Source organism: Ornithorhynchus anatinus, chromosome 4 (genome assembly GCF_004115215.2).
Source record: "Ornithorhynchus anatinus isolate Pmale09 chromosome 4, mOrnAna1.pri.v4, whole genome shotgun sequence".
Taxonomy (NCBI): Eukaryota; Metazoa; Chordata; class Mammalia; order Monotremata; family Ornithorhynchidae; genus Ornithorhynchus; species Ornithorhynchus anatinus.
Window position 1 is genome coordinate 78,079,573 of NC_041731.1, and position 27,623 is coordinate 78,107,195.

The 27,623-nt window shown below is 47.4% G+C and overlaps 1 protein-coding gene across 1 annotated transcript in view; it reads right to left on the minus strand.

Annotated features, from left to right (window-relative positions):
- TAF2 (TATA-box binding protein associated factor 2) overlaps window positions 1-27,623 on the minus strand; it is a 119,421-nt gene that overhangs the window by 37,998 nt on the left and 53,800 nt on the right. The window contains exons 17-21 of the mRNA XM_029062274.2: window positions 23,398-23,538; window positions 18,452-18,562; window positions 12,158-12,351; window positions 9,639-9,778; window positions 6,276-6,345 (exon numbers count right to left, since the gene is read on the minus strand). Coding sequence (XP_028918107.1) covers window positions 6,276-6,345; window positions 9,639-9,778; window positions 12,158-12,351; window positions 18,452-18,562; window positions 23,398-23,538 — 656 coding nt within the window. The remainder of the gene's footprint in view (window positions 1-6,275; window positions 6,346-9,638; window positions 9,779-12,157; window positions 12,352-18,451; window positions 18,563-23,397; window positions 23,539-27,623) is intronic.

A 27,623-nucleotide genomic window follows, 5' to 3' on the forward strand; every position in this document is an offset into this window, starting at 1 on the left:
TGGGCAGGAAAGCATGTTTCCATTGTGAAAGAACTCATCCTCAAGATACCCAGAAACCCTCAACCGTTTTCCCCGGTTTCAAAGAGGTCACTTATCCTGGAGGAGCTCTGAAAATTCTCCCGAACCAAGATTTTTCTATTACTTGAAAAACAGAGTAACATAACGATGTTCTTCTTCTTCAAACGCCATCGAGTCACTTCCGACCCATAGCGACTTAATGGACCCAACCTCTTCAGGACGCCTCCTTTCCTGTCATAAAGTCGTTCCGGTGTGTGTATTCATAGAGTTTCTTGCTCTACAAGTTGATATATTTTGTCCTATTAAGTAAATTTGAAATTGGGAAAGCTTTCAAGGAATCATTGTAGGAAACCAGAAATACGCAAATAGCAACCTTTGGTTTGAGGATGGTGTTGCTGACAGGAAGACCGTATAAGCAATATGGTGGAACGGCATTTGACTTCCAACTTGAAATGACAAGAGTTTTGGGGGACTTTCAACTGAAAGTCAGAAAGAACAAGGGGTAAAACTCACCGAGGAATTAGCCAGATGTAACAGTAACTGGATTTGGGGAAAGCTTTAGCATTTTCTGGCACTTTCTGATGCTTTTGGGTCATCAGAGCAACCCATGAGAACTGCCACGGGGCAATGACAGTTGTGCAAAAATCTTTTCTAAAACCCCAGAAGAAACAAAAGCACTGGCACCACACTGTGTTGGAGATGGAGCGAGGGTAAGGAAAATCAGGGCAACAGCTGGCCAACATCTGCTACCTGGGCATTACCCTTGAGGCGGCTCTCTCCCTCCATCTGCATAATCAATCAGTCCCTAAACTGTCAGTTCCATCTTCAAAACACCCCCGGAATCCCTCCCTTCCTCTCCATCCAAATGTTGTCGGTCCAAGCACGTCATATTCTGTCTCAACTTCGGGCCCGGCCACTTCCTTCCCCCTCGAGTCCACACTCCACTCTCCTGCACGTCTCCCCACTCCTCAAAACTCTCTGGGGCTTGTCCATCCCCGCTCTGTGTCAAATGGAAACTCCTCCTCAGCTTTAAGAGAGAAGCTTCACTTCTCTCCCAAGTTTCCCGCTACATCCCGGCCCGCGCACTTTGCTCCTCTGATATTTCGATCTCATTTCTCTTGCTGTCGCGATCCTGTACACGACCTCCATACTGCCTGGATCTCCCTCTCCCCTCTTCATACTTGACAGGTTGCTCCTCTTCCCGTCTTCCAACTCAATTAATAAATCGACGGTGTTTACATGGTGCTAAACTACATGCAGAACTCTGTGCAAAGGGTGTGGGAGAGTACGATACGATAAAGTAAGTAGGAACGATCCCTGCCCACACAAGGAGCTTACAGTCTAGAGGGGGAGACAGACGTAAAAATAAATGACTGACGGCTACGTACGTAAGTACTGTAGGGCCGAGGGGAGGGCTGAGCATCGAAATCCTGAAGAGGTAAACACCCAACTGCATAGGTGATGCCGAGGGGAGGGCCAATAGGGTTAGGAAATGAAGGGCTGCTCAGTCCCGCGGAGGAGAGCTGATTTCAATAAGGCTTGGAGGCTGCAGAGAGTGGTGGTCTGTGGGATGTGAAGGGGGAGGGGGTGCGAGACCTGAGGCAGGACTCAATGGGAGAGGGGTCGGGGGTGACAAACGAGAATGAGATACCGTGGCTTAGAGGAGTGAAACGTGCGGGCTGGCTTGCGGTAGGAAATTAGCGAGGGGGAGAACCAATTTAATGTCCTGAAGCCAAGATAACGAGTCCCTGTTTGATGCGGAGGTAGATGGGCCGCTACTAGAGATTACCGAGGAGAGGGGAGGAGGCACGGGTTGAACCTTTTTTTTGTGGGGGGTGGGAGTGAAAATGCTCCAGGCAGCAAAAAGAAGTCTGGACTGAAGTTGGGAGAGCCAGAAGGAAGGTCAGCTAGGGGGCTGCTGCAATAGTCGAAGCGGGATAAGATGAGGGCTTGGATCGGCAAAGTAGCAGTTTGAACGGGGAGGATGGTGCAGATTCTAGAGAACCTTCAGGAAGTCTTCCAACTAATCTTTCACCTCTCTGCCCTATTCTTCCTCCCTTCTGTGTCACCTAGGCGCCTGGATCGATATCTCTTAAGCACTTCGCTACCTACCCCACCCCCTAAAGCACTTACACGTATCTTTATTCAGCGCTTAGAACGGTGCTTGGCACATAGTAAGGGCTTAAGAAATACCATCATTATTATTTATTCTCTGCTGCTGCCCCGACCTGTGACTTCCTTTAATGGGTCTGAAGCTCCACGAGGGCAGAGGGAGTGTTTCAGCGACTCTATTGTCCTCTCCCAAGCGCTGAGAACAGCGTTCTACCCAGAGGACCCAAACAATATATACCACGGACTGACTCAGAATGGAGAGCATTTTAAAAAAAATACCACTGTCAACAGAAAACTAACCAAATCCAATGACGTTAAAGAATCTTTGACTTTTTGAATCATACTTTCAAGACTTCTTGAATTATGTTGCATTATTGATCTATTATGCCTTTTGGTAAATGGCAAAATCGGAAGGCTCAAAAGGCCATTTTTTCCACTATTAATTTTACTTTCTATAGGAAAGCAGCAATTCGACAAGAGGTCTGGTGTTATTTTATTTATGCAGCATCTTCAAATATGGCAGAAAACGATATCTAGTCGTTCACTCCCCATCTATGATATTTTACATTATCTGTTGCAACTGAGGGCATAGCCAGATGAAAGATACTCTAAAAGCGAGGGATGTTTCTCCCGAAACCTCCTGCGACCGTGTCAACCGAAAGCTTTCACTGCTCACCTTCTGGGTGCCGAAGACTGAACTAAGCACTTGGGCCCCACTTAAATCACAGCACGCATGTGCATGTGCATGTTTCTCCAATAAAGCAGCATGCCGTGCTCCAACGGGCTGCCTCGGGTGGTCTGAATAATAATATTAATGGTATCTGTTGAGCGCTACGTGCCAGGAATCATACTAAATACCGGGCTGGACACAAGGTAATCGGGTTGGACAGGGTCCATGACCCACGTGGGGCTCACAGTCTTAATCCCCATATGACTGAGGTACAAACACTCTAGTCAGAGCAAGAATTATGGCGGAAATGTGAATGCAATATTGCTACAACGTAGCCAGCAGGTCTGTTCTTCAGAACTCCCGGACATCTGCGACGCGACGAATAGTCAAGTGGCTGCTTGGCCCAAAACAGGAGGCGATTCAAACGGCACTCGGAAATTTATAGGGCCACAGAGATTTCTGAAATCTTCGAGCCGGCCGGGTTTCTGACCTTAGATGCACCCTCTGACGGTTTTCTTCATTTTTAGTAATGCAATCGCTTGTAAACAACAGCTAGGCAGCAGATCACATGTCTCCGTGCTTCCGAATCTCTGCTGAACCTTGTGCTGAAATCCCCCACAATCGGGTAATTCCAGAAATTGGCTTTGAACAAAATGAGATTAACTAGGTCAGCCCTAGATAATGTTGTCCTTCTTCTCATCAGCATTTGTCAGGCTGGATGCCCCAGAGCTGACAATGATGCTGAAATGCTGACCTTTCAAAGGTAGGTCTGTCTCTCTGGGGCTAATTAGCGAGCTTGTGGGAATTGCCCTTTCCATTCATTTATTAATTCATTGTATTTATTGAGCGCTTACTGTGGGCAGAGCACTGTACTAAGCACGTGGGATTGTACAATACAACGATAAACAGACACTATCCCTGCCCACAATGAGCTTATAGCCTAGAGCGGGGGAGACAGAAATCAATATGAATAAATTACAGATAAGTAGATAAGCGTTGTGGGGCCGGGAGGGGGGAAGAGCAAAGGGAGCAAGTCAGGTTGAAGCAGAAGGGGGTGGGAGATGAGGAAAGGTAGAGCTTAGTCTGGGAAGGCCTCTGGGAGGAGATGGGCCTTCATTTTACGCTTTGAAGTGGGGGAGAGTTATCGTCTCTCTTTTAACTCAAATCCCTTGCCATTTGGTTTTTGCCCCCGTTAAAAAAAAAAAAAATTAATAAACTCCCCCTCACATTCTCTCTCCATATAACGACTGGTGTCAGAAAGCCTCCCTGGCATCGATAAGGACAGAAACATCACATCCGATACATGACTCTTCTCACTGCCTTTCCTCATTAGGGTCTACTTCAAAAAATGGCAGTCACTGAGGACTTACTGGGGGCAGATTATTGTACTAAGTCCTTGGAAGAGTACAAGAGTTGGTAGGCCTGTTCTCTGCCCACAATATGCTTATAGTTTAGAGAGGGAGACAGAGAGAAGCAGCGTGGCTCAGTGGAAAGAGCCCAGGCTTGGGAGTGAGAGGTCATGGGTTCGAATCCTGGCTCTGCCACTTGGCAGCTGTGTGACTGTGGGCAAGTCACTTCCCTTCTCTGGGCCTCAGTTACCTCATCTGTAAAACAGGGATTATCTGTGAGCCTCATGTGGGACAACCTGATTACCCTGTATCTACCCCAGCACTTAGAACACTGCTCTGCACATAGTAAGCGCTTAACAAATACCCACATTATTATTATTAAATAAGTTACAGAAACGTACATAAAGTGCTAGGGGGCTAAGGGTGGTGGGGGAATACCTAGTGGCCAAAGGGTACGGATTCATTCAATCGCATTTATTGAGCGCTTACCATGTGCTGTACTAAGCGCTGTACTGACACAACACCAAAGGGAGAGGGAGCCGGGGAAAAGAGGCCTGAATCGGGGAAGGCCTCTTTCACCGTCTCGGCCCAGGGCCCAGCTGCACGAGGCAATCACGGCAACAAGAGAACGGTCGACTGAAAGGACGGATGAAAACTCCCGCCAAGAGCACCAGATGAACCTCAGTCCTGAGACATCGGGCTGGAGAACCTGCGCGGTCAACCGTTACAACGGCAGCCTTTACTGAGTGTCTACTGTGTGCTAAGCCAAGAAGCAAAGGCTTGGGAGGGTTCGAGAGACCTAACCGTAAGATCGTTTCCCTCAAGGAGCTCACAGTGTCACCAGGGAGACAGGCGTCAAAACAAACTACGGATCGGATGACGTGACAGGTTACAGTGCAGAGGGATGTCCGTAAGCGCTAACGGAGAGGAGAATACACAGGTTCTTTGCCTGAAATGCGAAAATGGCAATATGGGGGAGGGGGGTTGGCTATAAAAAATAGGGTGATTAGACGTTCATTGGAGTTAGAAGCTCAGAAGGATGGAGGAGGGTGGAGAGAACTGTGGTCTGTCAGATCTGAAGAGGGAGGAAGTTCCAGAATGGGGTCGCAGGAAGGAGGGGAGGGAGCAAGAGGCTGAAGAAAGCGGGAGAGGAGAAAGGGTACACAGTGGAGGAAGAGAGCTGATTGAATGTCAGGAGTTACTGCGCTATGTAGAGGGCAACAGGCAACTACTGAAAGTTTTTGAGGAGCATTTTAGAATAATAATAATAATGTTGGTATTTGTTAAGTGCTTACTATGTGCCAAGCACTGTTCTAAGCGCTGGGGGAGATACAAGGTAATCAGATTGTCCCACGTAGGGCTCATAGGCTTCATCTCCATTTCACAGACGAGGGAACTGCGGCACAGAGAAGTGACTTGCCCAAGGTCACACAGCTGACGAGCGGAGAAGCGACTTGGCCTTCCGGACAGAGCACGGGCTCGGGTGTCAGAAGGCCCTGGATCCTAATCCCGGCTCTGCCACTTGTCTGTTGTTTGACTGTGGGCAGGTCACCTCACTTCTCTGTGCCTCAGTTACTTCCTCTGTAAAATGGGGATTAGGACTGTGACCAACCTGATTAACTGGTATGCCTTAGACACCTAGTGAGCGTTTCACAAATACCTGACCCAGAGAGGTTTAGTGACTTGCCCTGCCCAAGGTCACACAGCGGGCAAATGGTCAAGTCAAAATTAGAACCCAGGTCCTCTGACTCCCAGGCCCGTGCATTAGGCCACGATGCTTCAGGAGATACCGATAATAGTGATAAATTACAATCTTTAATCCAAATTACACGACTTAGTGAATACTCACTTTCAGCAACCAAGAGTTCAAATGAATTCCATGGTAAAACGACAGTTTATCATGTGGATTCTTCTGATGTAAACACTAATGATTTAGGTACAAACGTCGGTCACTTTCTTTTAAAATGCCAATCAATACATGCAGAGCCCTCAATTCTTCCAACATTTCCTAGGATGTATCCCGCTATCCGCTCGATATGCTTTTAGAGTTACTCCGTTTGGACTGGGGGCGGGGGGAGTCTCACGTACATGAGTCGCAAGAGTAACGAATGTTAACGGAGACTGACCTTATATAGGGTACGGGGTCATTCTGTATCATGTTGAGCAGCCACTGTAGCTCTTCGTAACTCCGATCCACTACGGACAGAAACGGTCAATGGTTAAAAGCAAATTTAGAATGTTTAAATAACTAAACTGCAGGGGTAAGCGGCAGGAAACCAGTTAGGAAGCCAGAGACCCAGGAGCGTGGCAGATTCCCAACACTCTGCACCAGTCAGTCTACCACTTCCTCAAGCGTTGTTGCTTTTACCAGGACGGCCAGGATATGTTCGGGACGCCCCCCGAGATTTACAACAAATTCATTCTGAAATTCCAGTTAGCCGGCCAGAGCATTCCCAAATGTCCTCAGTACTTACCCTACAACATTTCTCTCTCATTTTTGTCCGCTCTACAGTTTTAAATCGTCTACGGACCTACCTGTGATTTGGGACTATATGGAAAAGGATAAAAGAGAATTCGTGTTTCCATATTTACCATCCCAAATTAAAAGGAGGTTTAAAACTGAGATTGTAAATTCCCTTAAATCCACTGCCTGGATCCCTTAATTTTCCACATTTTGGAAATGCATCAGTTGCCCTCCCGCCCACCCCCATCCAAGTGGCCACTTCCTTTCATAGGAAGGACTTTAAAGCTAATCCTTGGACAACATTTCAAAATACACTTCTAAAGTATCACAATTATTCAACAGCTGCTTCAGTCAGGTTTGTTTGCAAAAACTGTTTTTTGGGTTTTTTTTTACTATTCAGCACAAAAAATATTTAACTTTCGTATTTTATTTCCTCTTTCAAAATTTCCTCTTTCAAAACTTCAAAATTGTATCCAACTACACTCTGCTCATTCAAACCTGCATGCTGACAATTATATTTATAAATCCACAATCTGAAAACTTCAAAATTGTATCCAACCACACTTACTCATTCAAACTTGCATGCTGATAATTATATTTATAAATCCACAATCTGAAAACTCTAGGTTCAAGGATAGGATCCATGCCTAGCCACACATTTGAATTTCACCTGTGTTAAATAATTTTCTTTTCAAATACTCGGCTTTCCATTTTGTTGGATGGAAACACTCGCACTTAGTACATTATAACTATCCTGACAGTGGTGAGTGGATTTACTCTATCTGGTTAAAGAATGTTAGTTCCACGGACATATCCAGTAAAATAAACTATCTGACAGAAATTAGAAATCTGGATTCCTTTAAAATCACCGAAATGTTGCCGAATGATTCTTTTTAACACTTGAGACGAGGGAAATATCGAGAATTCTAAATTTACGACCCTACCAGCTGACCCCAATAGCTCCATTTCCTCCCATACTGATTTATCAAGAGCTCACTTTTCTTGGTCATTTTTTAAAATGATGGCTGGGAGAAGCCTGAGGGATGGGCATTCGGGGCTTCAGTACTTGGGTGGGTGGGAAAATAGAGAGGAATTTTTCCTTTTCAATGCATGCAAAAAGTATTGTCCCATATACTATTCATTCACTCATTTAATCGTATTTACTGAGTGCTTACTGTGAGCAGAGCACTGTACTAAGCGCTTCGGAGGGCACGATACAACAGCGTGGCTCAGTGGATAGAGCCCGGGCTTCGGAGTCAGAGGTCACGGGTTCGACTCCCGGCTCTGCCACTCGTCAGCTGTGTGACTGTGGGCAAGTCACTTCACTTCTCTGGGCCTCAGTTACCTCATCTGTAAAATGGGGATTAACTGTGAGCCTCACGTGGGACAACCTGATGACCCTGTATCTCCCCCAGCACTTAGAACAGTGCTCTGCACATAATAAGCGCTTAACAAATACCAACATTATTATTATTACCTGCCCACGACGAGCTTACAGTTTAGAGTAAAACAAGCAGTATTGCACAGTACAAGGATGTAACAGCTATCTGAACTGTGTCAAGCCGCTACTCTGTTTTACTTCCTGAAAGCACTTTTGCTTGAAGCAGCATATTTTAGGGGACTTCTGACATCTGCCTCGTAGAGTAATCGGTCCAGATCAGATTGAGATGGCTTGGATACTAATTCGTCGCTTTAGATGGAAACCAGAACAAAGACAAGTCCGGCCTTTGAAGCAATACTTCGCTTTATACCCTCTGCACAAGTGTCTGACATTCTCTAGAATTTAGGCGGATGGTAACGGATAACAGAAAAGTTGTTTCCGTTTTAAAAATAGGAATCTCAAATTGCAACGATTCCGAGGCTCGAAGCTTGGTAATCTGACTCTCAAATGTCATCTCTCATGGCACGGGTTTCCTTTAACAACGCTTAATATCGGTTATAAAAATTATACCCGGCTCATCCTTTTACCTCCTAAATCTCAGATTCTGTTAGCAATACTGAAAAGGCTCAGCATTCTTGGTCCAAAAATCAACATCCAGTAATCAAACTTAAATCTACAAAAATCACCCTCAAAACATTAAAAATTCAGTTTAACTTTATTTCAAATGTAATCAAGACTCTTAGTATTTCTTTCACAGAGCGACTGCATAAACATTAAGGAAAACTTTTCCTCCCTAATATAAGGAATGTTTTATCCTCTAAATATAAGGAACGTTCTATCCTTGGGAATAAATCGGCCACAACAAAAAAAAGAATACCGACCTTCCCTATAGAAAGATGCACGATTTTCGTTGGCTTTCTGATTATTTGCTTTGCTATTGTTTTAATTCGATGTTCATCCCCTAGATTCTATTTATTGCTATTGTTCTTGTCTGTCCGCCTCCCCCGATTAGACCGTGAGCCCGTCAAAGGGCAGGGACCGTCTCCATCTGTTACCGATTTGTACATTCCAAGCGCTTAGTAGAGTGCTCTGCACATAGTAAGCGCTCAATAAATACTACTGAATGAACAGATGAATGAATATCATTCTACTTGGAAAAACCGCTACTTATTCTGAGTACTTCACAATTCTTTTTGACGAATTATAGAATGTCAGACTCGTCAAATTAAAGATACGGAGGCTGCTATTTTTTTTTCCTACAGTAAACTTTAAAGCCCTCAGCTCCAGGAGCTTCTGCGGCAGTTCAAAAGTGCTTTCTTGCGGTCTTGGAAAAAAAAAAAATCATCAGTTGCAGTGCCCACAGAGCCTAGATTCTCTAAATATCCCACTCCCGTGGTCCCGTCAAATGCACAACGAAGGATCCGACTGACTGATACACAGCCGGGTCCCGGCAACTCATTCATTCCATCGTATTTCCCGAGCTCTTACTGTGTTCAGAGCACCGTACGAAGCGCTTGGAAAGTGCGATCCGGCAACAGACAGAGACACGATCCCTACCCGCCGACGGGCTCACGGTCTCGTGACACTACAGCAGCCTAATGGGGCCTTCTCTACGGAGGAGGAGAGCAAATTCCAAAACGTTACCTTTGGTATAATCGACGACTGCTTCCAAAGCTGCCAACCGAATGTCTACGAAGTGGCCATATTCGGCATAGGACTTAAAGAGAGAAGGGTCACTGGGCACGTGCCCATTCTTCTGCAGCACGCGAATGGCTCTAAGACAGCTACGAGAAAAAACAGTCATTTATCTTCCGAGAACTCATGGCGGCCCCCGCGATAATTTCCTCACGTTGAAGTGTTTCACCGCCGGACTGGAAATCTCTGCTTTGTAACTGCGTGAGCGCTCAGGACGGTGCTCTGCGGCGTGGCTCGGTGGAACGAGCCCGGGCTTGGGAGTCAGAGGTCGTGGGTTCGAATCCCGGCTCTGCCACTTGTCAGCTGCGTGACTGTGGGCAAGTCACTTAATTTCTCTGGGCCTCAGTTCCCTCATCTGGAAAATGGGGATTAACTGTGAGCCTCCCGTGGGACGACCTGATTACCCCGTATCCACCCCAGCGCTTACAACAGTGCTCTGCACATAGTAAACGCTTAACAAATACCAACAACAGTAAGCGCTCGGGAAACACGACCGAATGCGTCAGAATTGCGTGACGCTTGTCGTGAGGCTAAATGGCTTTAAATTCCGCACCGTTTCCCGACTGAAGCAGAGTAGTGGGGCTCAGAATGGCTCACACTAAGCGAGTCGGAAGAAAAGGTCCTAAGCACATGATGGGATTTCAATAAACGATTTTCTCACGTGTCCTTTTATTCAATTCCTCTTATTTCAAGTTTCACACCCATCAGCTGTGATTAAGTCTACCATAATATACCACTATATACCTGAAAAAAATTAGTCACATATCATTACGTATAATGCCAACTGTAGCATGTCAAACTTTCATTCATTCCATCGGATTTACTGAGCGCTGACTGTGGGCAGAGCACTATACTAAGCGCTTGGAAAGTACAATTCGGCAACAAATAGGAACAATCCCTACCCAACAATGGGCTCACAGTCTAGAAGGGGGGGAAGAAACCTGTGATCAGCACGGCCCGTCCAGTGAAACCTAGATAAATATCCTCCACGCCGACCGCTGAACATAGTTGGCAGAAATAAAATGCACTGAATTTATTGAATGACCCTGTTAGTTTATCAAGATTGTTTCAGGTAAAGAACCTATCAATCCTCCACCTCCCTCAGGGCTACGCCGACCCAGCTCCCGCCTTGGACATTTCCATCGCACAGGTTTTCACTTGCGACACTTCTGCATTTAACCGAATTTCCAAATAGTTTAGATAAACGAGAACTGAATATAACTTAGATGCTGGTGGGGGTGGGCAGCCTCATGAACTGATAAAACTGCACGTCAAAGAACACAATCTGGTTCCAAGCCAGAGTAACCAAAATGGGGAGCTGAAGTTCTGCCAAGAACTTCTGTGGGGAGAGACTGAAGCCAGCAGGACAAGGCTAGGGCAGGGATCAATCGACCAATCGATCGTATTTAGTTGAGCGTTTAATAATAATAATAATAATAATGATGTTGGTATTTGTTAAGCGCTTACTATGTGCCGAGCACTGTTCTAAGCGCTGGGGTAGACACAGGGGAATCGGGTTGTCCCACTTGGGGCTCACAGTCTTAATCCCCATTTTACAGATGAGGTAACTGAGGCACCGAGAAGTTCGGTGACTTGCCCAAAGTCACGCAGCTGACAAGTAGCCGAGACGGGATTCGAACCCATGACCTCTGACTCCAAAGCCCGGGCTCTTTCCACTGCGCCACGCTGCTTCACTCTGTGCAGAGCACTGGACTGAGCGCTTGGCAGAGTACAAGAGAATACAAGTTCCCTGCCCACAACGAGCTTCCGGTCTAGAGGGAAGCTGACCACTTCAGCTGATCGCAGAGGTGAAATTTTTTTCAAAAAAAGGAGAATTAAAAAGGGTGGGCGAGCCACACAGCAAGTGAGAAAAGTCGCATGTGGCCCCAGAGCCCTTCCACATGCTTGTCGTTCATTCATTCAATGGTATTTATTGAGCGCTTACTCTGTGGAGAGCACTGTGCTAAGCGCTTGGAATGAGCCAATCGGTAACAGATAGAGACAGTCCCTGCCCTATGACGGGCTTACAGTCTAATCAGGAGAGACGGACAGACAAGAACAATATTTTGCACACCCTTCCTTTCAGGTGCAAGTCAGAAGACCCGAGTTCTAATCCCGACTCCTCTGTCACGTGCCTGCTGTGTGACTTTGGGCAAGTCACCTGACGTCTCTGTAAAGTCACCTGACTTCTCTGTACCTCGGTTTCCTCATTTGCAAAATGGGGATTCAATCCCCGTTCTCCCTCCTACTTAGACTGTGAGCCCCATGTGGGACAAGAACTGTGTTCCACCTGACTCACCCTGGACCTAGTCCAGCATTTGGAATATCGCCTGGCGCGTAGTAAGCGCTTAAATACCAGACAAAAAAAGAAGGCAAGAAAAAGAAAGAAAAAAAGTGGACCTCAGAATGTGATTTCCATCGATAGACAATTGTTAAGAAGAGTCCGCAGCCGCACAGTGAAACGTCACCTGACAGTTATAGTGTGTCTGTAGCTGGGCAGGAGCTTTTCCATGTTCAGGAACCGGGTGATTTCTTCCAGAATGAGTCGGACGTCGGGATTTAGATTATCCAAGGTTCTAACTTCGTTATTCACGCTCACGGCGGGAGTTACGGAGTTTGCGAGCGCGTCGATCATTTCTGCTCGGTAGTAGTTGTCTGAAAACTAAGCCAAAGAAGCATCATAAAAGGCGGGATGTTCCAAGTTACATTCTGTCTAGCTCTAGTTTAAATAAACCCAAGTGAAATAGCGCTGATTGGCATCAAGTAGAAATTTAAAGGGCAATTCCATTTGCTTTGTCCCTTCCCGCAGGAAACAAAATAAAACCATTCATGAGGGCCCACGCATCTGAAAAGACCATAACCAAAAAGCATCATCCAATTTCCACACCAAATGATTGCCCTCCATTGACTAAATGCCTTTTCCCCTAGGTGGAATGAAGTTTACTGAAAAAACAGTAAATTACTACTTGAAACAGGAAGATTTAATAATTCCCTTCATTTTCCACTGTGGATTACTTTCAGCCTATTACACACACAAAAATATATTTACTGATATTAGTGTCTGTCTTCCCCTCTAGACTGTAAGCTCGTTGCAGACGGGGAACGTGTCTATCAGAGAGGTCATGGGTTCGAATTCCGGCTCCGCCACTCGTCAGCTGCGTGACTGTGGGCAAGTCACTTCACCTCTCTGGGCCTCAGTTACCTCATCTGTAAAATGGGGATTAACTGTGAGCCTCACGTGGGACAACCTGATTACCCTGTATCTCCCCTAGCGCTTAGAACAGTGCCCTGCACATAGTAAGCGCTTAACAAATACCAACATTATTATTATTATTATTACTCTCCCAAGCACTTAGTACAATGCTCTGGACACAGTGAGTGCTCAATAAATACCACTAATGATAATAATAATAGTACTTATTAAGCACTTATTATGTGCCAAGCACTGTTCTAAGCACTGGGGTAGATACACGGTAGTCAGACCGTCCCATGTGGGGCTCATAGTTTTAATCCCCATTTCACAGATGTGGGAACTGAGGCATCGAGAAGTTGAGTGATTTGCCCGAGGTCACACGACAGACAAGCGGCGGAGCCGGGATTAGAACCCACACCTCCTGACTCTCGAGCCCTTGCTCTTTCCATTAAGCCACGCTGATGATGATGATAACTGAGATACTTCAAAAAAAAAAAAAAAAGGCTTTTGACCCAGAATACAACAAAATCAAAATAATGACTTCAAATTCAGAGACGAAAAAAAGATTGGCCAGTCCTTGAAAAGCAAGATTCCATTCTAAGACCCAAAGGGGAAGCAACATGGCCTGTTGGAAAAGAGCAGGGGCCTGGGAGCTGGAGGACCTGAGTTCCAATCCCAGCTCTGCTACTTGATGACCTCGGGTGAGTCACTTAACTTCTCTGGGCCTCAGTTTCCTCATCTGTAAAACGGGGCTTCAAAATCCACTCCCCCTCCTACTGAGACCGCACGCCTCACGTGGGACAGGGCCTCTATCCGCCCAGATAATCTGCCATCTACCCCGCTGCTCGGTACAGTACTCGGCACACAACGTTTTACTTTACCTAACAGAAACCAAAACTATTAGTCTAACCAAATCATTTCAGGAACCGATAAAATCGAGAATTGCAAGGATCCAAAAATTTCAAACTGAGAATTCAAAAGCTGCATCGACCTACCCCAGTCTCCAATAACCCAACACGACTGGAAGGCCAAGTAATATCTGCCTCTTTTGGGTACAGCTGCTCAATGAACCCATTCAATATTAAGGCTTCATAGGGGAGGAGGAGGATGCTTTGCTTCTGCCATTCTCTCCTAAGCACTTATATCTTTTCACTCAGGTGCCCAACAGTATTTACCGAGCGCTTACAGTGAGTGGAAAGAGCCCCGACCTGGGTTCTAATCCCAGCTGTGCCGATTCCTTGCTGTGTGACCTTGGGCAAGTCATTTAGCTTCTCTGTGCCTCAGTTTCCTCACCTGTAAAATGGAGATTCCAATCCTGTTCTCCCTCCCACTTAGATTCTGAGCCCCATGTGGGACAGGGATTGTGTCTGGCCTGACTAACTTTTATCTAGCACTAATGGAAGTGCTTAGAACAGGGCTTGGAACATAGTAAGGGCTTAACAGGTACCATCGTTATTATTATTACCGTTACAGACACGATCCCTGCCCTCAGAGAACTTACAATCTAGTGCGGAAGACCAACATTAAAATAAATTACACGCAGAATGCGGGAGAACAGAATGGGGAGATGAGAGATGAGTCATGGATGGCCAAAGTGATTTTAGTAAGGTTTTGGGGAGGTCCCACAAAAAACCAAAAAAAACAACCCATTAGATATTCAATAAATACCCTGAATTAATTGCTGATTTAAGCCCCTATAATCCTGTAAAGTAGCCTTTATAAAAAGCATCCAAAGTCAAATAGGGAACCTGGGTTCTAATCCCAGCTCTGCCACTTGTCTGCTGTGTGACCTGGGGTAAGTCAGGTAACTTTTCTATGCCTCCACTATCTCATCTGGAAAATGGGGACTAAGACTGTGAGTCCCAGGTAGGATATGGACTCTATCCAATCTAATTACCTTGTATCTAATCCCAGCATTTAGAACGGTGCCCGGTATAGTAAGCACTCAAACGTCATAGAAAATAGAAATTTCGAAAAATACACCACAGTGAGTACAAATATAGATTTCCTTTTCAATCTTCAAGGGAGTCTCCATGTTTAAAACAATTCTACCAGATAGGGCTTCTTCGTAATCACTCCGGGACAAAAGACCAAGGCTTAGCTGAAGTAACGCGGGAACTAACCAGAGCACAGAAGGCCCAGATATTACGACGCGCAACAAGTTAAAACGCCAGTCAACAATTTAGAACTCAGAGGGAGAAGACATTATACTGACGACAGCCAAGCGGTGGGATGTACTCTTCCTGCTCCGCCTGGCAGGGATCAAATAACAATATTTACTGAATGAGAAGCGGTGTGACCTAGCGGATAGAATACAGGCCTGGGAGTCGGAAGGATCTGGGTTCGAATCCCGGCTCTGCCACTTGCCTGCTGCGTGACCTTGGGGAAGGCACTTCATTCCTCTGTGCCTCGGTGCCCTCATCCGTAACGTGGGGATTCAGGCTGTGAGCGCCATATAGGACACGGACCGTGTCCAATCCGATTAGCTTGGATCTTCCCCGGCACTTAATATAGTGCCTGGAACATAGTAAGTGCTTAACTGTTGTTCAGGAAAAAAAAAGGTTTTTTTGGCAGAGCACTAAGCTAAGCATTTGGGAAAGTTACAAGACAGGGACCTTATTTTACGCAGCTTTCCAGCCGTACATCTTGAGAAGGATACGGAGACAAATTCTGAGAAGAGCAAGATAAATGCTTAAAGTATTGGAAGGTTAGAGGAAAGGTTAAAGGAACTGAATAATTCTATATACAGACGAATCACCAGGTAAGAACCCAACTTTCTTTGAGATTCGAACTAATGGAAGTACTGTGGTCAACAGCGTTTTTCCACCTCCGCGGAAACAAAGCCAGAAGGCTCAGGTTTCCTTATGGTAAGATTCAGCATTGATTTGAGGCAGAATATTCAGAGGGCAGGTCAGATAAACAGCGAAACAGTGGCAGAAACTTCGTTCTTGGAATTCTGTAAGGATCGATGACCATTTGTCTTCGAGAGACTGAGCGGGGGCGGAGACTTCCAGAAAGTCTCGATTCAAAAAAGGAGAAGAGCCCATTCGAACGTAAAAGCTTTGGACCCGGGAAATTAATGAACCATGAGAGATGCGAATCAGAGACGGATCCAAGGAGGGACTGGACAACTTTTCTTCTTTCACTTTGAGAGAGCCCTCCCAGACGCTGCAGTGTTCTAACACGACAGGCAGACGATAAACGAGCGCCGGACCCTATCAAAACTTGAGGGAGTGGGCTAAAGCAACTCTGGAATTTAGGTCCGCACACTAGGATCGGCTAGCTGGAGGCTGAGGGGTAGAGTAGCGTGAAAATACGAATACTGAAGGGGTCCTGCAGTTTTTCCACGCGGGAGGGACCTGGAGACTGTCAACAACATCCACCGTGTCACAGCCCGGAAAGTCTGGGCGTGATAAATTTGAGAACTGCGAAGAAATAACAATGAGAAACGTAGTCGTACGGCCATTTAGACGCAGTTCTCTTGGGTCCGTTTGGCTTTCCCAGGAGGCATCAACTCAAACAAAATAGCAAATGGAAACTCTGAGGCATTGGAAGAGCTCAGAACTCAGTTTATGAAGAGAGAATCTGCCAAGATGAGTCCGCGGCTTGTGCAAGACAGCTGGACAAATGACAATGGTAGCTAGAGGGAATTCTGAGCTCAGTTTTTCAAAGCCTAATCGCAGGCACTGGTTTTACATATACGAGCACAGGCATTTAGGTTTCCAACGGGGGTGCAAAATAGCTACTTTCCCACAACTTTAACCCCCGGAGGATCAATCAATCCGTGTATTTACTGAGCGCTTCCTGGACAGCTTGGGAGATTACAATCCCACAGAGTTGACGGAAACGTTCCCCGCAACTTAGTCTACAGGGATGCCAGCCCATTCGACGCACAACCCCAGCTAGCTGTGCTTCCCAGATATTCCAATCTCCGGCAGCTGATCTCTCACCTGCCCGGTTTCCCATTGTTAAGTTAATTCCCATACATACTGTGGTCCCCTCGCTGTTGGGCTGATGGAAAGAACACCGCTCCTGAAAACGGGAGGAGGCCACGATTCTGGACCCGGTTCTGCTTCTTGAGAAGCAGCCTGGCGCAGGGCGTAGGCCTGGGTGTCAGAAAGACCTGGGTTCTCAACCCGGCTCCACCACCTGCCCGCTGTGTGGCCTTGGGCAAGTCACTTCCCTTCTCTGTGCCTCAGTCACCTCATCTCTACAACGGGGATTGGAGACTGTGGGTCTCACAGGGGAGAGGGACTGTGTCCGACCCGAAGCTTAGCACCGTGCCTGGCACGTAGTAAGCGCTTAAATATCATAATCATTATAACGATTCTTCTAGCTAACGTGCCACACCCCGGCCCAACTAGCCACTGTTCTAAATGCTGGGGTAGATATAAGTTAACCGGGTCGGACACGGTCCCTGTCTCGCATGGGACTCACAGTCTTAATCCCCGTTTTCCAGATGAGGCAACTGAGGCCCAGAGAAGTGAAGCGATTTGCTCACGGTCACAGTGCAGACCCGAGGCGGAGCAGAGATTAGAACCCAGGTCCTTCCGACTGCCAGACCCAAGCTCTATCCACTAAGCTACACTGCTCATCCATCATTTCTGAGGGGAGACCCTGGAGTGCCCCCCAAACTTCCCTTTTTTCCCTAACGTTCTTGCCTCCTCCAATTGCTCGGCATCTGAGAACGCCAAAGCCCTCTGGGTACTAGACACGTACTACGGTGCTCTGCCCACAGTAAGGCCTCAATAAATACCATTCAGCCACTGACTGTTGCACAGACACTCAATTTCCATTTCCTAAACCCCTTCCACCTCCACCATAAAAGGGTCCAAACTGCTCGAAAAGTAAGCAGCCGGGATTTCTCGTCGGCTGCTGACTAGGGCCGGCTGACGGCCCGGGATCCGGCACCGGCTCTCCTCCGCTCTCCTCAGCTGCCGCCGACAGCGCTCGCTCGGGCTGCGGACTCGGAGACGCGAGGAACCCGAAATCCTGCTCCTCCAGCCACTGGACCGACCCTTCGGATTCTGGATTCTGCACTAGTCTGTGGTTTCGTCAATCCGTCGATGGCATTTATCAATAAGAACAGCAATAAATTGCGGTATTTAAGAGCCTATCACGTGGCAGGCACCGTTCTAAGCGCTGCGATGGATACAAGCAAATCGGATTGGACTCAGTCCTGTCCCATACGGGGCTCACGGTCTCAATTCCCGTTTTCCGGATGAGGGAACTGAGGGGCAAAGGTGTGAAGTGACTTCCCCAAGGTCACCCAGCAGACCAGTGGCAGAGACAGTATTAGAACCCACGACTTTCTGCCTCTCGGGCCCCGGTTCTATCCACTAGGCCACCGCAGTGATTTACGTGCAGGTAATCGAGAGTATTTTCTGCATCAAGAGTGTGTGTGTATATCTTGTCTTATGGCAAGCGGAGTAAGATAACTAGGAGAAGGCAGAACTAACAAATTCTGCACGTCTACCGATCCTTGAAAAATATTTCCGAGCCAGCACGCTGCATCCTTAAGCCCGGAAAGCCTGAAAAATTTACACCTATCAGAAGTACATCGCTTTACCTTATTCTTCCTGTTGTCGTTGTACTTGATTAGGTCTAAAATGAACGTTAAAACCTCCTTCGGGCAGAGATTGTGAACATCTCTTAATAAAGCCATAGCCACAGGCATGGTCTGTAGGAAAAAAATTAAAAAAAAACCACATGTTGATACAGTCTCACGTTACTAGAATTCACTGTAAACGTATGACACAGAAAGTCAGTTTTATTCCAGGAACTAATCCACCAGTTTGAATTCACTCAAGGCACGCCAGGGAACAACTCTGTCTTTAGGGCACGAAAAGCAGTATGGCCTTGTGGAAAGAGCACGGGCCTGTGAGTCAGAAGGTCATGGGTTCTAATCCTGGGACCTCCACACGTCTGCTGCGTGACCCTGGGCAAGTCACTTCACTTCTCTGGGCCTCGGTCACCTCGTCTGTAAAATGGGGATTGGGATTCTGAGCGCCACTTGGGGCAGGGACTGTGTCCGACTCCATCTGCTTATATCCACCTCAGCGCTTAGTACCGTTCCTGGCACATAGTAAGCGTTTACAATATACCAACATTATCATCATTAATAGGGATGCTGAGGGAATAGCCATCTCCTTTGCTACATCTGCATCATGCCTACCCATGTCCTTTCCCTTCTGTTTTTCTTTTATAGGAAGGAGCTGCCCAATAAAGCATCTACGACACAATTTGAATTTTGACCATGACCATGGAGGGGGAAACCTAAAATGAGCCACATCTTTAGAGGGCAGAACAATCTCTCAAAAGCTCTCAAAAAATAGCATCGTCGCTACCCCGGGGCGCTTCGGGCAATACTTGAGAACTTTCCGAATACGATGAGAACACCCAGCCTGCTAACCATGCTCTTTCCAGCCACGGCTTTGCGTGTCCATGCTTAATATTCCACAGATGATTTGGGCTCCCACTATATACTTTTGAGAAACCACCATTTTCTGTGGCTGTGGATAACTAGCGGTAGTTTCAAGGCTCCTGGTAACAGAGAACTCTATTATAATTAGATTTCCAGGGACATGCTATATAATGAATTAATCAGTCCCGGGGCCAAGGGTAAACTGTGCGGGAAGGAAACGTGGGTCTTCTGATATCCTTAGCACAGTGCTGAGAAATCAACAGGCACTCAACAAGTACCGCTAACGATGAGGACAATGACGGCCTGCTTAAAAAAGAATTGTTGTCTGTTGGTTTCCACAAACTTTCTTGAATTTCACTTGCCGTGACGGAGGTTGGGCTGCCGCTAAATCCCTTAGTTTTGGGCTCCTTTGGTCTTATCAATCACAGTTTTGCCATCCCCGGGTACTTTCAAATCCCCACATTTGGCAAATTAAGATTTAGGAAAACTGCATTGGAAACACAGGTTTCCTAGATATGAGATGAAATGCCGCGCAAGAAGGTACACGCAAACGTAGGGGGTCTCGTGTTCTTTCCTGAATTTGAGACAGCCCTCTTCAAAAAGTCTGTGGGTCTCACACACAGATCTCAAATAAGATCCCAACTGCCCAGTGCCGCTCTCCTCAACAGGTTGAGTCCTGAGAGAATCTCGGATCCGTTCATTCAATCCTATTTATTAATCGTATTGATTAGACCGTAAGCCCGTCAAAGGGCAGGGACTGTCTCTGTCTGTTACCGATTCGTACAATCCAAGCGCTTAGTACAGTGCTCTGCACATAGTAAGCGCTCAACAAATACTATTGAATGAATGAATGAATTTAGAACCCGGCCTTCGATCACTGGGGGACAAACATGTCGTTAGTTTAAGCAATATCTTTTAACCGAGTGTCCCTCCATTTAAATCAGTATTCAAGCCGATGCAAGAACAGGGTAAATGATGATGGCGATTATAATAACATTAATAACTGTGGTATTTGTTAAGCGCTTACTATGTGCCGGGTAATCTACTTAGTGCTGGGGTAGACACACGCAAATCGGGTTGGACACAGTTCCTGTCCCACGTGCCGGTCAGGGTTTTAATCCAATGCAATTATTGAGCGCTTTCTGTGCGCAGAGCACTGAACTAAGTGCTCGGGCAAGGACGATACGGTCGGTAGACACAATCCCGGCCCAAAAAGGGATTTCAGTCGGGTGGGGATGATAAAAGTAATCAAAGATAAGCAAAGCAAAAGGGTACACGGATACGCACAAAAGTACTCCAAGGTTGGGAGTGGGGACAGTACAGCGGTAGGGGATTTGAACACAAGTGCACCGGGAAAGCAGAGCACGGCCTGGTGGACAGAGCACGGGCCTGGGAGTCGGCAGGTCGTGGGTTCCAGTCCCGGCTCTGCCACCTGTCTGCTGTGTGACCTTGGGCAAGTCACTTCCCTCCTCTGGGCCTCAGCGACCTCATCTGGAAAACGGGGATTGGGACTGTGAGCCCCACGTGGGACAGGGACTGTGTCCAACTCCATCGGTTTGTATCCACCCTAGCGCTCAGTACGGTGCCTGGCACGGAGTAAGCACTTGGATACCCTAAGTATTATTATTATTATTGTTACAGTTCCTGGCACATAGGAAGCACTTAAAGAATACCAGCGGCAGCAGCAGCCTCACGAGGGGTTACCCACAGGATGTTTTCTAGAAGAGACCCAGCTTTAGCAGCGTTTTGGATATGGGGAGAGCAGTAGTCTGTCGCTTAGTACGGTGCCCTGCACATGGTAAGCGCTCAATAAATACTACTGAATATGAAGGGGGAGGGAGTTCCAGTTCCCAATCTGTTATACTGCAACTTTCCCAAGCACTTGGTACTAGTGATCGGGGCAGAGTAAAATATCCCCGACTGAACAGTGGATTCTGGGCACGGGGGAAAGGCACGAGCCAGGGGTCGATGGTGAGAAATTCTGTTGCACTGTCCTCTCCTTGGCTCAGTGCTCTGCACAGAGGGGAACCTGAGGCAGTATGAGGGGCAGGAGATGATAAGTGTTAAATCTCTTACCAGAGATACAGTAATTCATCGGCCAGGGTCTTGAATGATAATAATGTTGGTATCTGTTAAGCGCTTACTGTGTGCGCTTAGTACACTGTTCTAAGCGCTGGGGGAGACACAGGGGAATCAGGTTGTCCCACGTGGGGCTCACAGGCTTCATCCCCGTTTTACAGATGAGGGAACTGAGGCACGGAGATGTTCAGTGACCTGCCCAGGGTCACACAGCTGACAGGTGGCAGAGCCGGGATTTGAACCCATGACCTCTGCCTCCAAAGCCCGGGCTCTTGCCACTGAGCCACGCCGCTTCCTCGGTGACCTCCTCCTCTCTCTCCCCTCTCCTGTCTCTACTCCCCTCTGCTGCCTGGATCATTTTTCTAACGTATTGACAGTTCCCTAACTTCCAAGCCTCCCTCTGCTTGGGACCTCCCTCCCCCTTCATATCTGGACAGACTATTTCTCTCCCCGTCATCAAGGCCTTCCTAAAATCACATCTCCTCCAAGAGGTCTTCCCCGATTAAGTCCGCGTTTCCCTATCTAAGCCCTACCCTCAGCATCACCTACGCACTCAGCCTGTTCCCCTTGTAATTATGGTAGCTGTTAAGCGCTTACTACGCGCCAGGCGCTGTACTGAGCGCTGGGGTGGATCCAAGCGAAACGGTTGGACACAGTCCCTGTCCCAAGGGGGGCTCGGTCTCGATCCCCTTTTTAAAGATGAGGTCACCGAGGCCCAGAGGAGTGAAATGACTCGCCCAAGGTCACAGAGTTAGACAAGTGGCAGAGCCAGAATTAGAACCCAAGACGTCCCGACTCCCAGGCCCGTGCTCTAACCACTAAGCCGTGCTGCTGCCGTGGACTTTGATATCTGACCTACGTACATATACACCGGTGATTTATGGGATCCCGGAGAGCTCAGTGGGTAGAGCGTCGGACTTTTAATCTGTGGGTCCAGGGTTCAAGTCCCTGTTCGGGCGGTTGTTTACTTTGTTAGTTGCTCTGGCTACATATCACAGACCCGAGTGAAGATTTAGGAACTTGTATCACCGATTATATTGATTTTTGAGAAGCAGCGTGGCTCAGTGGCAAGAGCCCGGGCTCCGGAGGCAGAGGTCATGGGTTCGAATCCCGGCTTGGCCACTTGTCAGCTGTGTGACTGTGGGCGAGTCACTTAACTTCTCTGTGCCTCAGTTACCTCATCTGTAAAATGGGGATTAAGACTGTGAGCCCCATGTGGGACAACCTGATCGCCCTGTGTCCACCCCAGCGCCTAGAACAGTGCTCTGCACGTAGTAAACGCTTAACAAATACCAACTTTTTTTTTTTTTTTTTAATTTTAGTGTTTGTCTCCCCTTCTCACCAGCACGCTCCTTGTGGGCGAGGACTGTCTATACCTACTCTATTGTACTGCAATAATGATGATGATATCTGTTAAGCGCTTACTAGGTGCCCAGCACTGTTTCAAGCGCTGGGGGAGATACCAGGTAATCAGGTTGTCCCACGTGGGGCTCACAGACTTCACCCCCATTTTCCAGATGAGGACACTGAGGCTCAGAGAAGTGAAGTGACTTGCCCAAGGTCACAGAGCTGACAAGCGGAGCCGGGATTAGGGCGCACGACCTCTGACTCCCAAGCCCGAGTTCTTTCCACTGAGCCACGCTGCTTCTCAAGCACTTTGTACAGTGAGTGCTTTGCAGACAGAAAGCACACGATAATTCTCACTGAGAATCATACTCAATGAGTCAGTGGAACGACGAGAAGGAATTGAGACCAGGATTCCTATTCCTCTAGACTATAAGCTTGACGTGGGCAGGGAATGTGTCTGCTTTATTGTTATAGTCTACTCTCCCAAGCGCTTAGTACAGCGCTCTGCACACGGTAAGCGCTCAAGAAATACGACCGACTGGGTAAGCAAGCCATCATCACCTAGGCCAAAATTTGTACTTAATCATTTGGTGAAAGAATGAATTGAAATCAAACGGTTGACGTTATGCTCATATTTTTGAAAGTACGAGGAGGGGGATCTTTACCTTTTGTAGAAAATAGCTTTGAAAACTCATGAAGTTGTTGGTTTTTACGATGTTTGGACAACTCTTACAGCAAAACATCCTGGTGAAGAGAGACTTCATGGCGGGGGGTCCAGTCCACGTACTCACCATGGAATTTGCAATCTGCGTAAATAAAAGCGAAAATGAGGATCGCCTTAGAAATGATAAAAATTGACCTAACAGACCATACAGTTCCTTCCGAGAGGCAAGCCTAGAGCAACTGAGCCAAGTCTACTGTAACTTTTTCGCCTGGTCCACTTAATAAAATACTTTTGTTTTAAAATGGTCAATCCATAAACTCTATCTCCAACAAAACTGACATCCAGGAGGCTAAAAGGATACGTTTTCATTTAGGTACCGTTACTCGTTTCCACTTTACACCTGCTTTTAAATTTTAGGCAAAATATTTTTCTTCTGGAATATAAGCTTTTATCTCTCAGTAGCTGTTCTCATTATTCTTAATATCAAAGTTGGCAACTGTCATTTTGGAATTCCATCTCATCTAATAATCCCACCTTAATAAAACTGCAGCTTCGGCCTCAGTTTAGCTCAGGGCAAATCTTGCTTTTTCTAGGGAAAAATCTGCCTGACATACTTTTATTTTCCAAACTATTATCAAAAAGTAGTAAGAACTATCAACACGCTCTTCCAAGAAGTAGTCCTTCGTTCCAAGAAAATGTCCTCCTCTCTCAGAACAGAAGAGCACTGTAACCTTTTCACACGTTCAACGTTCAAAAGCTTCAGAAGAAGAAATACTGTAGAATTCAGGACATAATACTTAGCGCTGTGGATACGAAAGCTCACCTCCCTCCTCTCATTCCTCTCCAAACTCCTTGAACGCACTGTCCCCGCCTACTGTCTTCATTTCCGCTTCGCCGATTCTCTCCTCGACCCCCTTCAATCTGGTTTCTGCCCCCTCCACGCCACAGAAAATGCCCTGAGGTCACCTTCTTAAACAACTCCAGTGGTTGCCTATCAACCTCCGCTCCAAACAAAAACTCCTCACTCTAGGCTTCGAGGCTCTCCGTCACCTCGCCCCTTCCTCCCTCTCCTCCCTTCTCTCTTTCCGCCGCCCACCCCGCACGCTCCGCTCCTCCGCCGCCCGCCTCCTCGCCGTCCCCCGGTCTCGCCCGTCCCGCCGTCGACCCCCGGGCCGCGTCCTCCCGCGGACCCGGAACGCCCTCCCTCCTCACCTCCGCCAAACCGATTCTCTTCCCCTCTTCGAAACCCTACTTAAAACTCACCTCCTCCAAGAGGCCTTCCCAGACTGAGCTCCCCTTCTCCCTCTACTCCCTCTGCCACCCCCCCTTCACCTCTCCGCAGCTAAACCCTCTTTTCCCCCTTTCCCTCTGCTCCTCCCCCTCTCCCTTCCCCTCCCCACGGCACTGTACTCGTCCGCTCGACTGTCTATATTTCCATCACCCTATTTATTTTGTTAATGAATTGTGCATCGCCTCGATTCTGTTTAGTCGCCATCGGTTTTTACGAGACGTTCTTCCCCTCGACTCTATTTATCGCCGTCGTTCTCGTCCGTCCTTCTCCCCCGATCAGACCGTGCGCCCGTCAGACGGCAGGGACCGTCTCTATCTGTTGCCGACCTGTTCATCCCAAGCGCTTAGTCCAGTGCTCTGCACATAGTAAGCGCTCAATAAATACTATTGAATGAACCAATGACCTCTACTCTATCCCAACCCTCGAACTCTCAGCTGCCCCCGACACTGTGGGATCACTCCCTCCTCCCGCCAACATTCTCTCGGGTTGGCTTCACTGACACGGTCCTCTCCCGGTTCTCCTCCTATCTCTCCGGCCCCTCCTTCTCAGTCTCTTCCTTCTCCTCTGCCTGCCTCCCTCCTCTATCTGTGCAAGTCCCCTGAGGCTCGGCTCGGGATCCCCTTCTTTCCCCTACAGCCGCTCCCTTGGAGAATTCGTTCGGCCCCACGGCCTCAACGACCATCTCTGCGCAGACCATTTCCACGTCCATCTCTAAAGCTCGCCTTCCCTGCAGTCTCGCGACCCCTCCCGCTTTCAGTGCCTCTACTCGGGTGTCCCGCTGAGACTTCAGGCTTGGACGTGGAAATCGTCTGCTCGGAGATGGCCGTGCTTACTGTGTACGGAGGACTGTACTGAGCGCTTGGGAGAGTACGGCACAAGAGTGTAACAAACACATTCCCTGCCCGCCACAAGCTTACGGTCTAGAGGGGGAGAGAGACTTCAATATAAATTGTTGATATGCAAGTTCCCATCTCCTCCAGGGGACCTTCCCCAACTGAGCCCTCGTTTCCCCCAGATCCTCTCTCTTGCATCACCTTTAGAGAAGCAGCATGGCCTAGTGGACAGAGCACTGGCCTGGGTATCAGAAGGTCACGGGTTCCAATCCTGGTTCTACTCTCTGTGCCTCTGTTACCTCCTCTGTAAAACGGGGATTGAGGCTGCGAGCCCTACGGGGAACAGGGACTGTGTCCTACCTGAATATCTTGTAAGCATTTAACAAACACCGTTATTATTATTAATATCTATACCTTTCAAGCACTCAAGGTTCACCCCACCCTCAACTCCACAGCGCTTACGTACTTTTGTGTAATTTCTTTTAATGTCTACCTTCTCTAAACTGTAAGCTCTCTGAGGGCAAGGCACAGGTCCGCCAACTCCACTGCATTATACTCTCCTACGTGCTTACTACAGAGCTCTGCAACCAGTAAGGGCTCAAAACCACTGACTGATCAGGATATGACCAAGAATAATTAAGTCAGAAAGGGATCAAGGCTAGGAGAGTAGAATGGGAATGTCTGGATTTTGTAAAGAAAGCTCGATTCGCTCCCCCACCTTCTGATTCCTGCCGTATGTCTGAATTTTACCGTGGGATTATAACCCGGTAAGTCACGGCGGTGAAGTCTACGCTATCGGGTGTCATTCTAAGTCATCGAAAGAAAGCATAAATAGCTGACCAAATCATTTTTTGAAATCATGTTTTGAATGTTTGAATGAAGAAAAATGGCTACCGCCCTGAGACAGGTGCCCAGTTGTGCTTCGATTCCACAGAGGACGAGAGGAAATGAGTTTAAGTTATAGCAAGAGGAATTCAAGCCACACTGAGGTCTTCCTCCTGGTGAGGACTGGTAAAGCAATGGAAGCTCTGATTCTGGGAGATTGTGCTATTTCCTTTACCTTTAATAATAATAATAATGTTGCCATTTGTTAAGCGCTTACTATGTGCCCAGCACTGTTCTAAGCGCTGGGGTAGACACAGGGGAATCAGGATGTCCCACGTGGGGCTCACAGTCTTAATCCCCATTTTACAGATGAGGCAACTGAGGCACAGAGAAGTGAAGTGACTTGCCCACAGTCACACAGCTGACAAGTGGCAAAGCTGGGATTCGAACTCATGACCTCTGACTCCAAAGCCCAGGCTCTTTCCACTGAGCCACACTGCCTGTAACCTTCTGTCTGAAATGTCTAAGGTGAGGATTTTTTTTGAAAGTAATAACGGTAACAATTAAGGTATTTGTTAAGCGCTTACTATGCGCCAGGCACTGTACTAGGCGCCGGGGTGGATACAAGCAAATCGGGTTAGACACGGTCCCCGTCCCGCATAGAGCTCACAGTCCCCCGCTAAACTGTAAACTCATTCTGGGCTGGAAATGTCTACTCTCTATCACTACTCTCCTCAACCAATCAGTAGTATTTATGGAGCGCTCACTGTGTGCGAAGCATTGTGCTAAGCACTCGGAATGTCTGTACTAAGCACTAGATAGTAGTACATTGTACTAAGCTGGGAAGGTCACTGTTTAGTGTTGTATTGTACTTTCCCAAGTGCTTAGCACAGTGCTCGGCACACAGCAGGCGCTCAATACAACTGAATGAATGAATTCTACGGATGGGGGAACTGAGCCACAGAAGTGAAGTGACTTGCCCAAGGCCAAACAGCAGACCAATAGCAGAGTTAGGATTAGACTGAGCCCGTCTCTGGGCAGGGACGGTCTCTATCTGTTGCCGAATCGTCCATTCCGAGCGCCTAGTACAGTGCTCTGCACACAGTAAGCGCTCAATAAATACGACTGAATGAATGAATGTTTAGATACCCTCAAGGACCATTCCAACTCTGGGAATAGTATACTTTTTTCCACTGTTCCCTTGACATCCTGAGGTATCGTGTGGTCGCCCAGAGGCAATTGTGCCCGTTACAGGATGAAAGTATTCCCTTTCCCAAA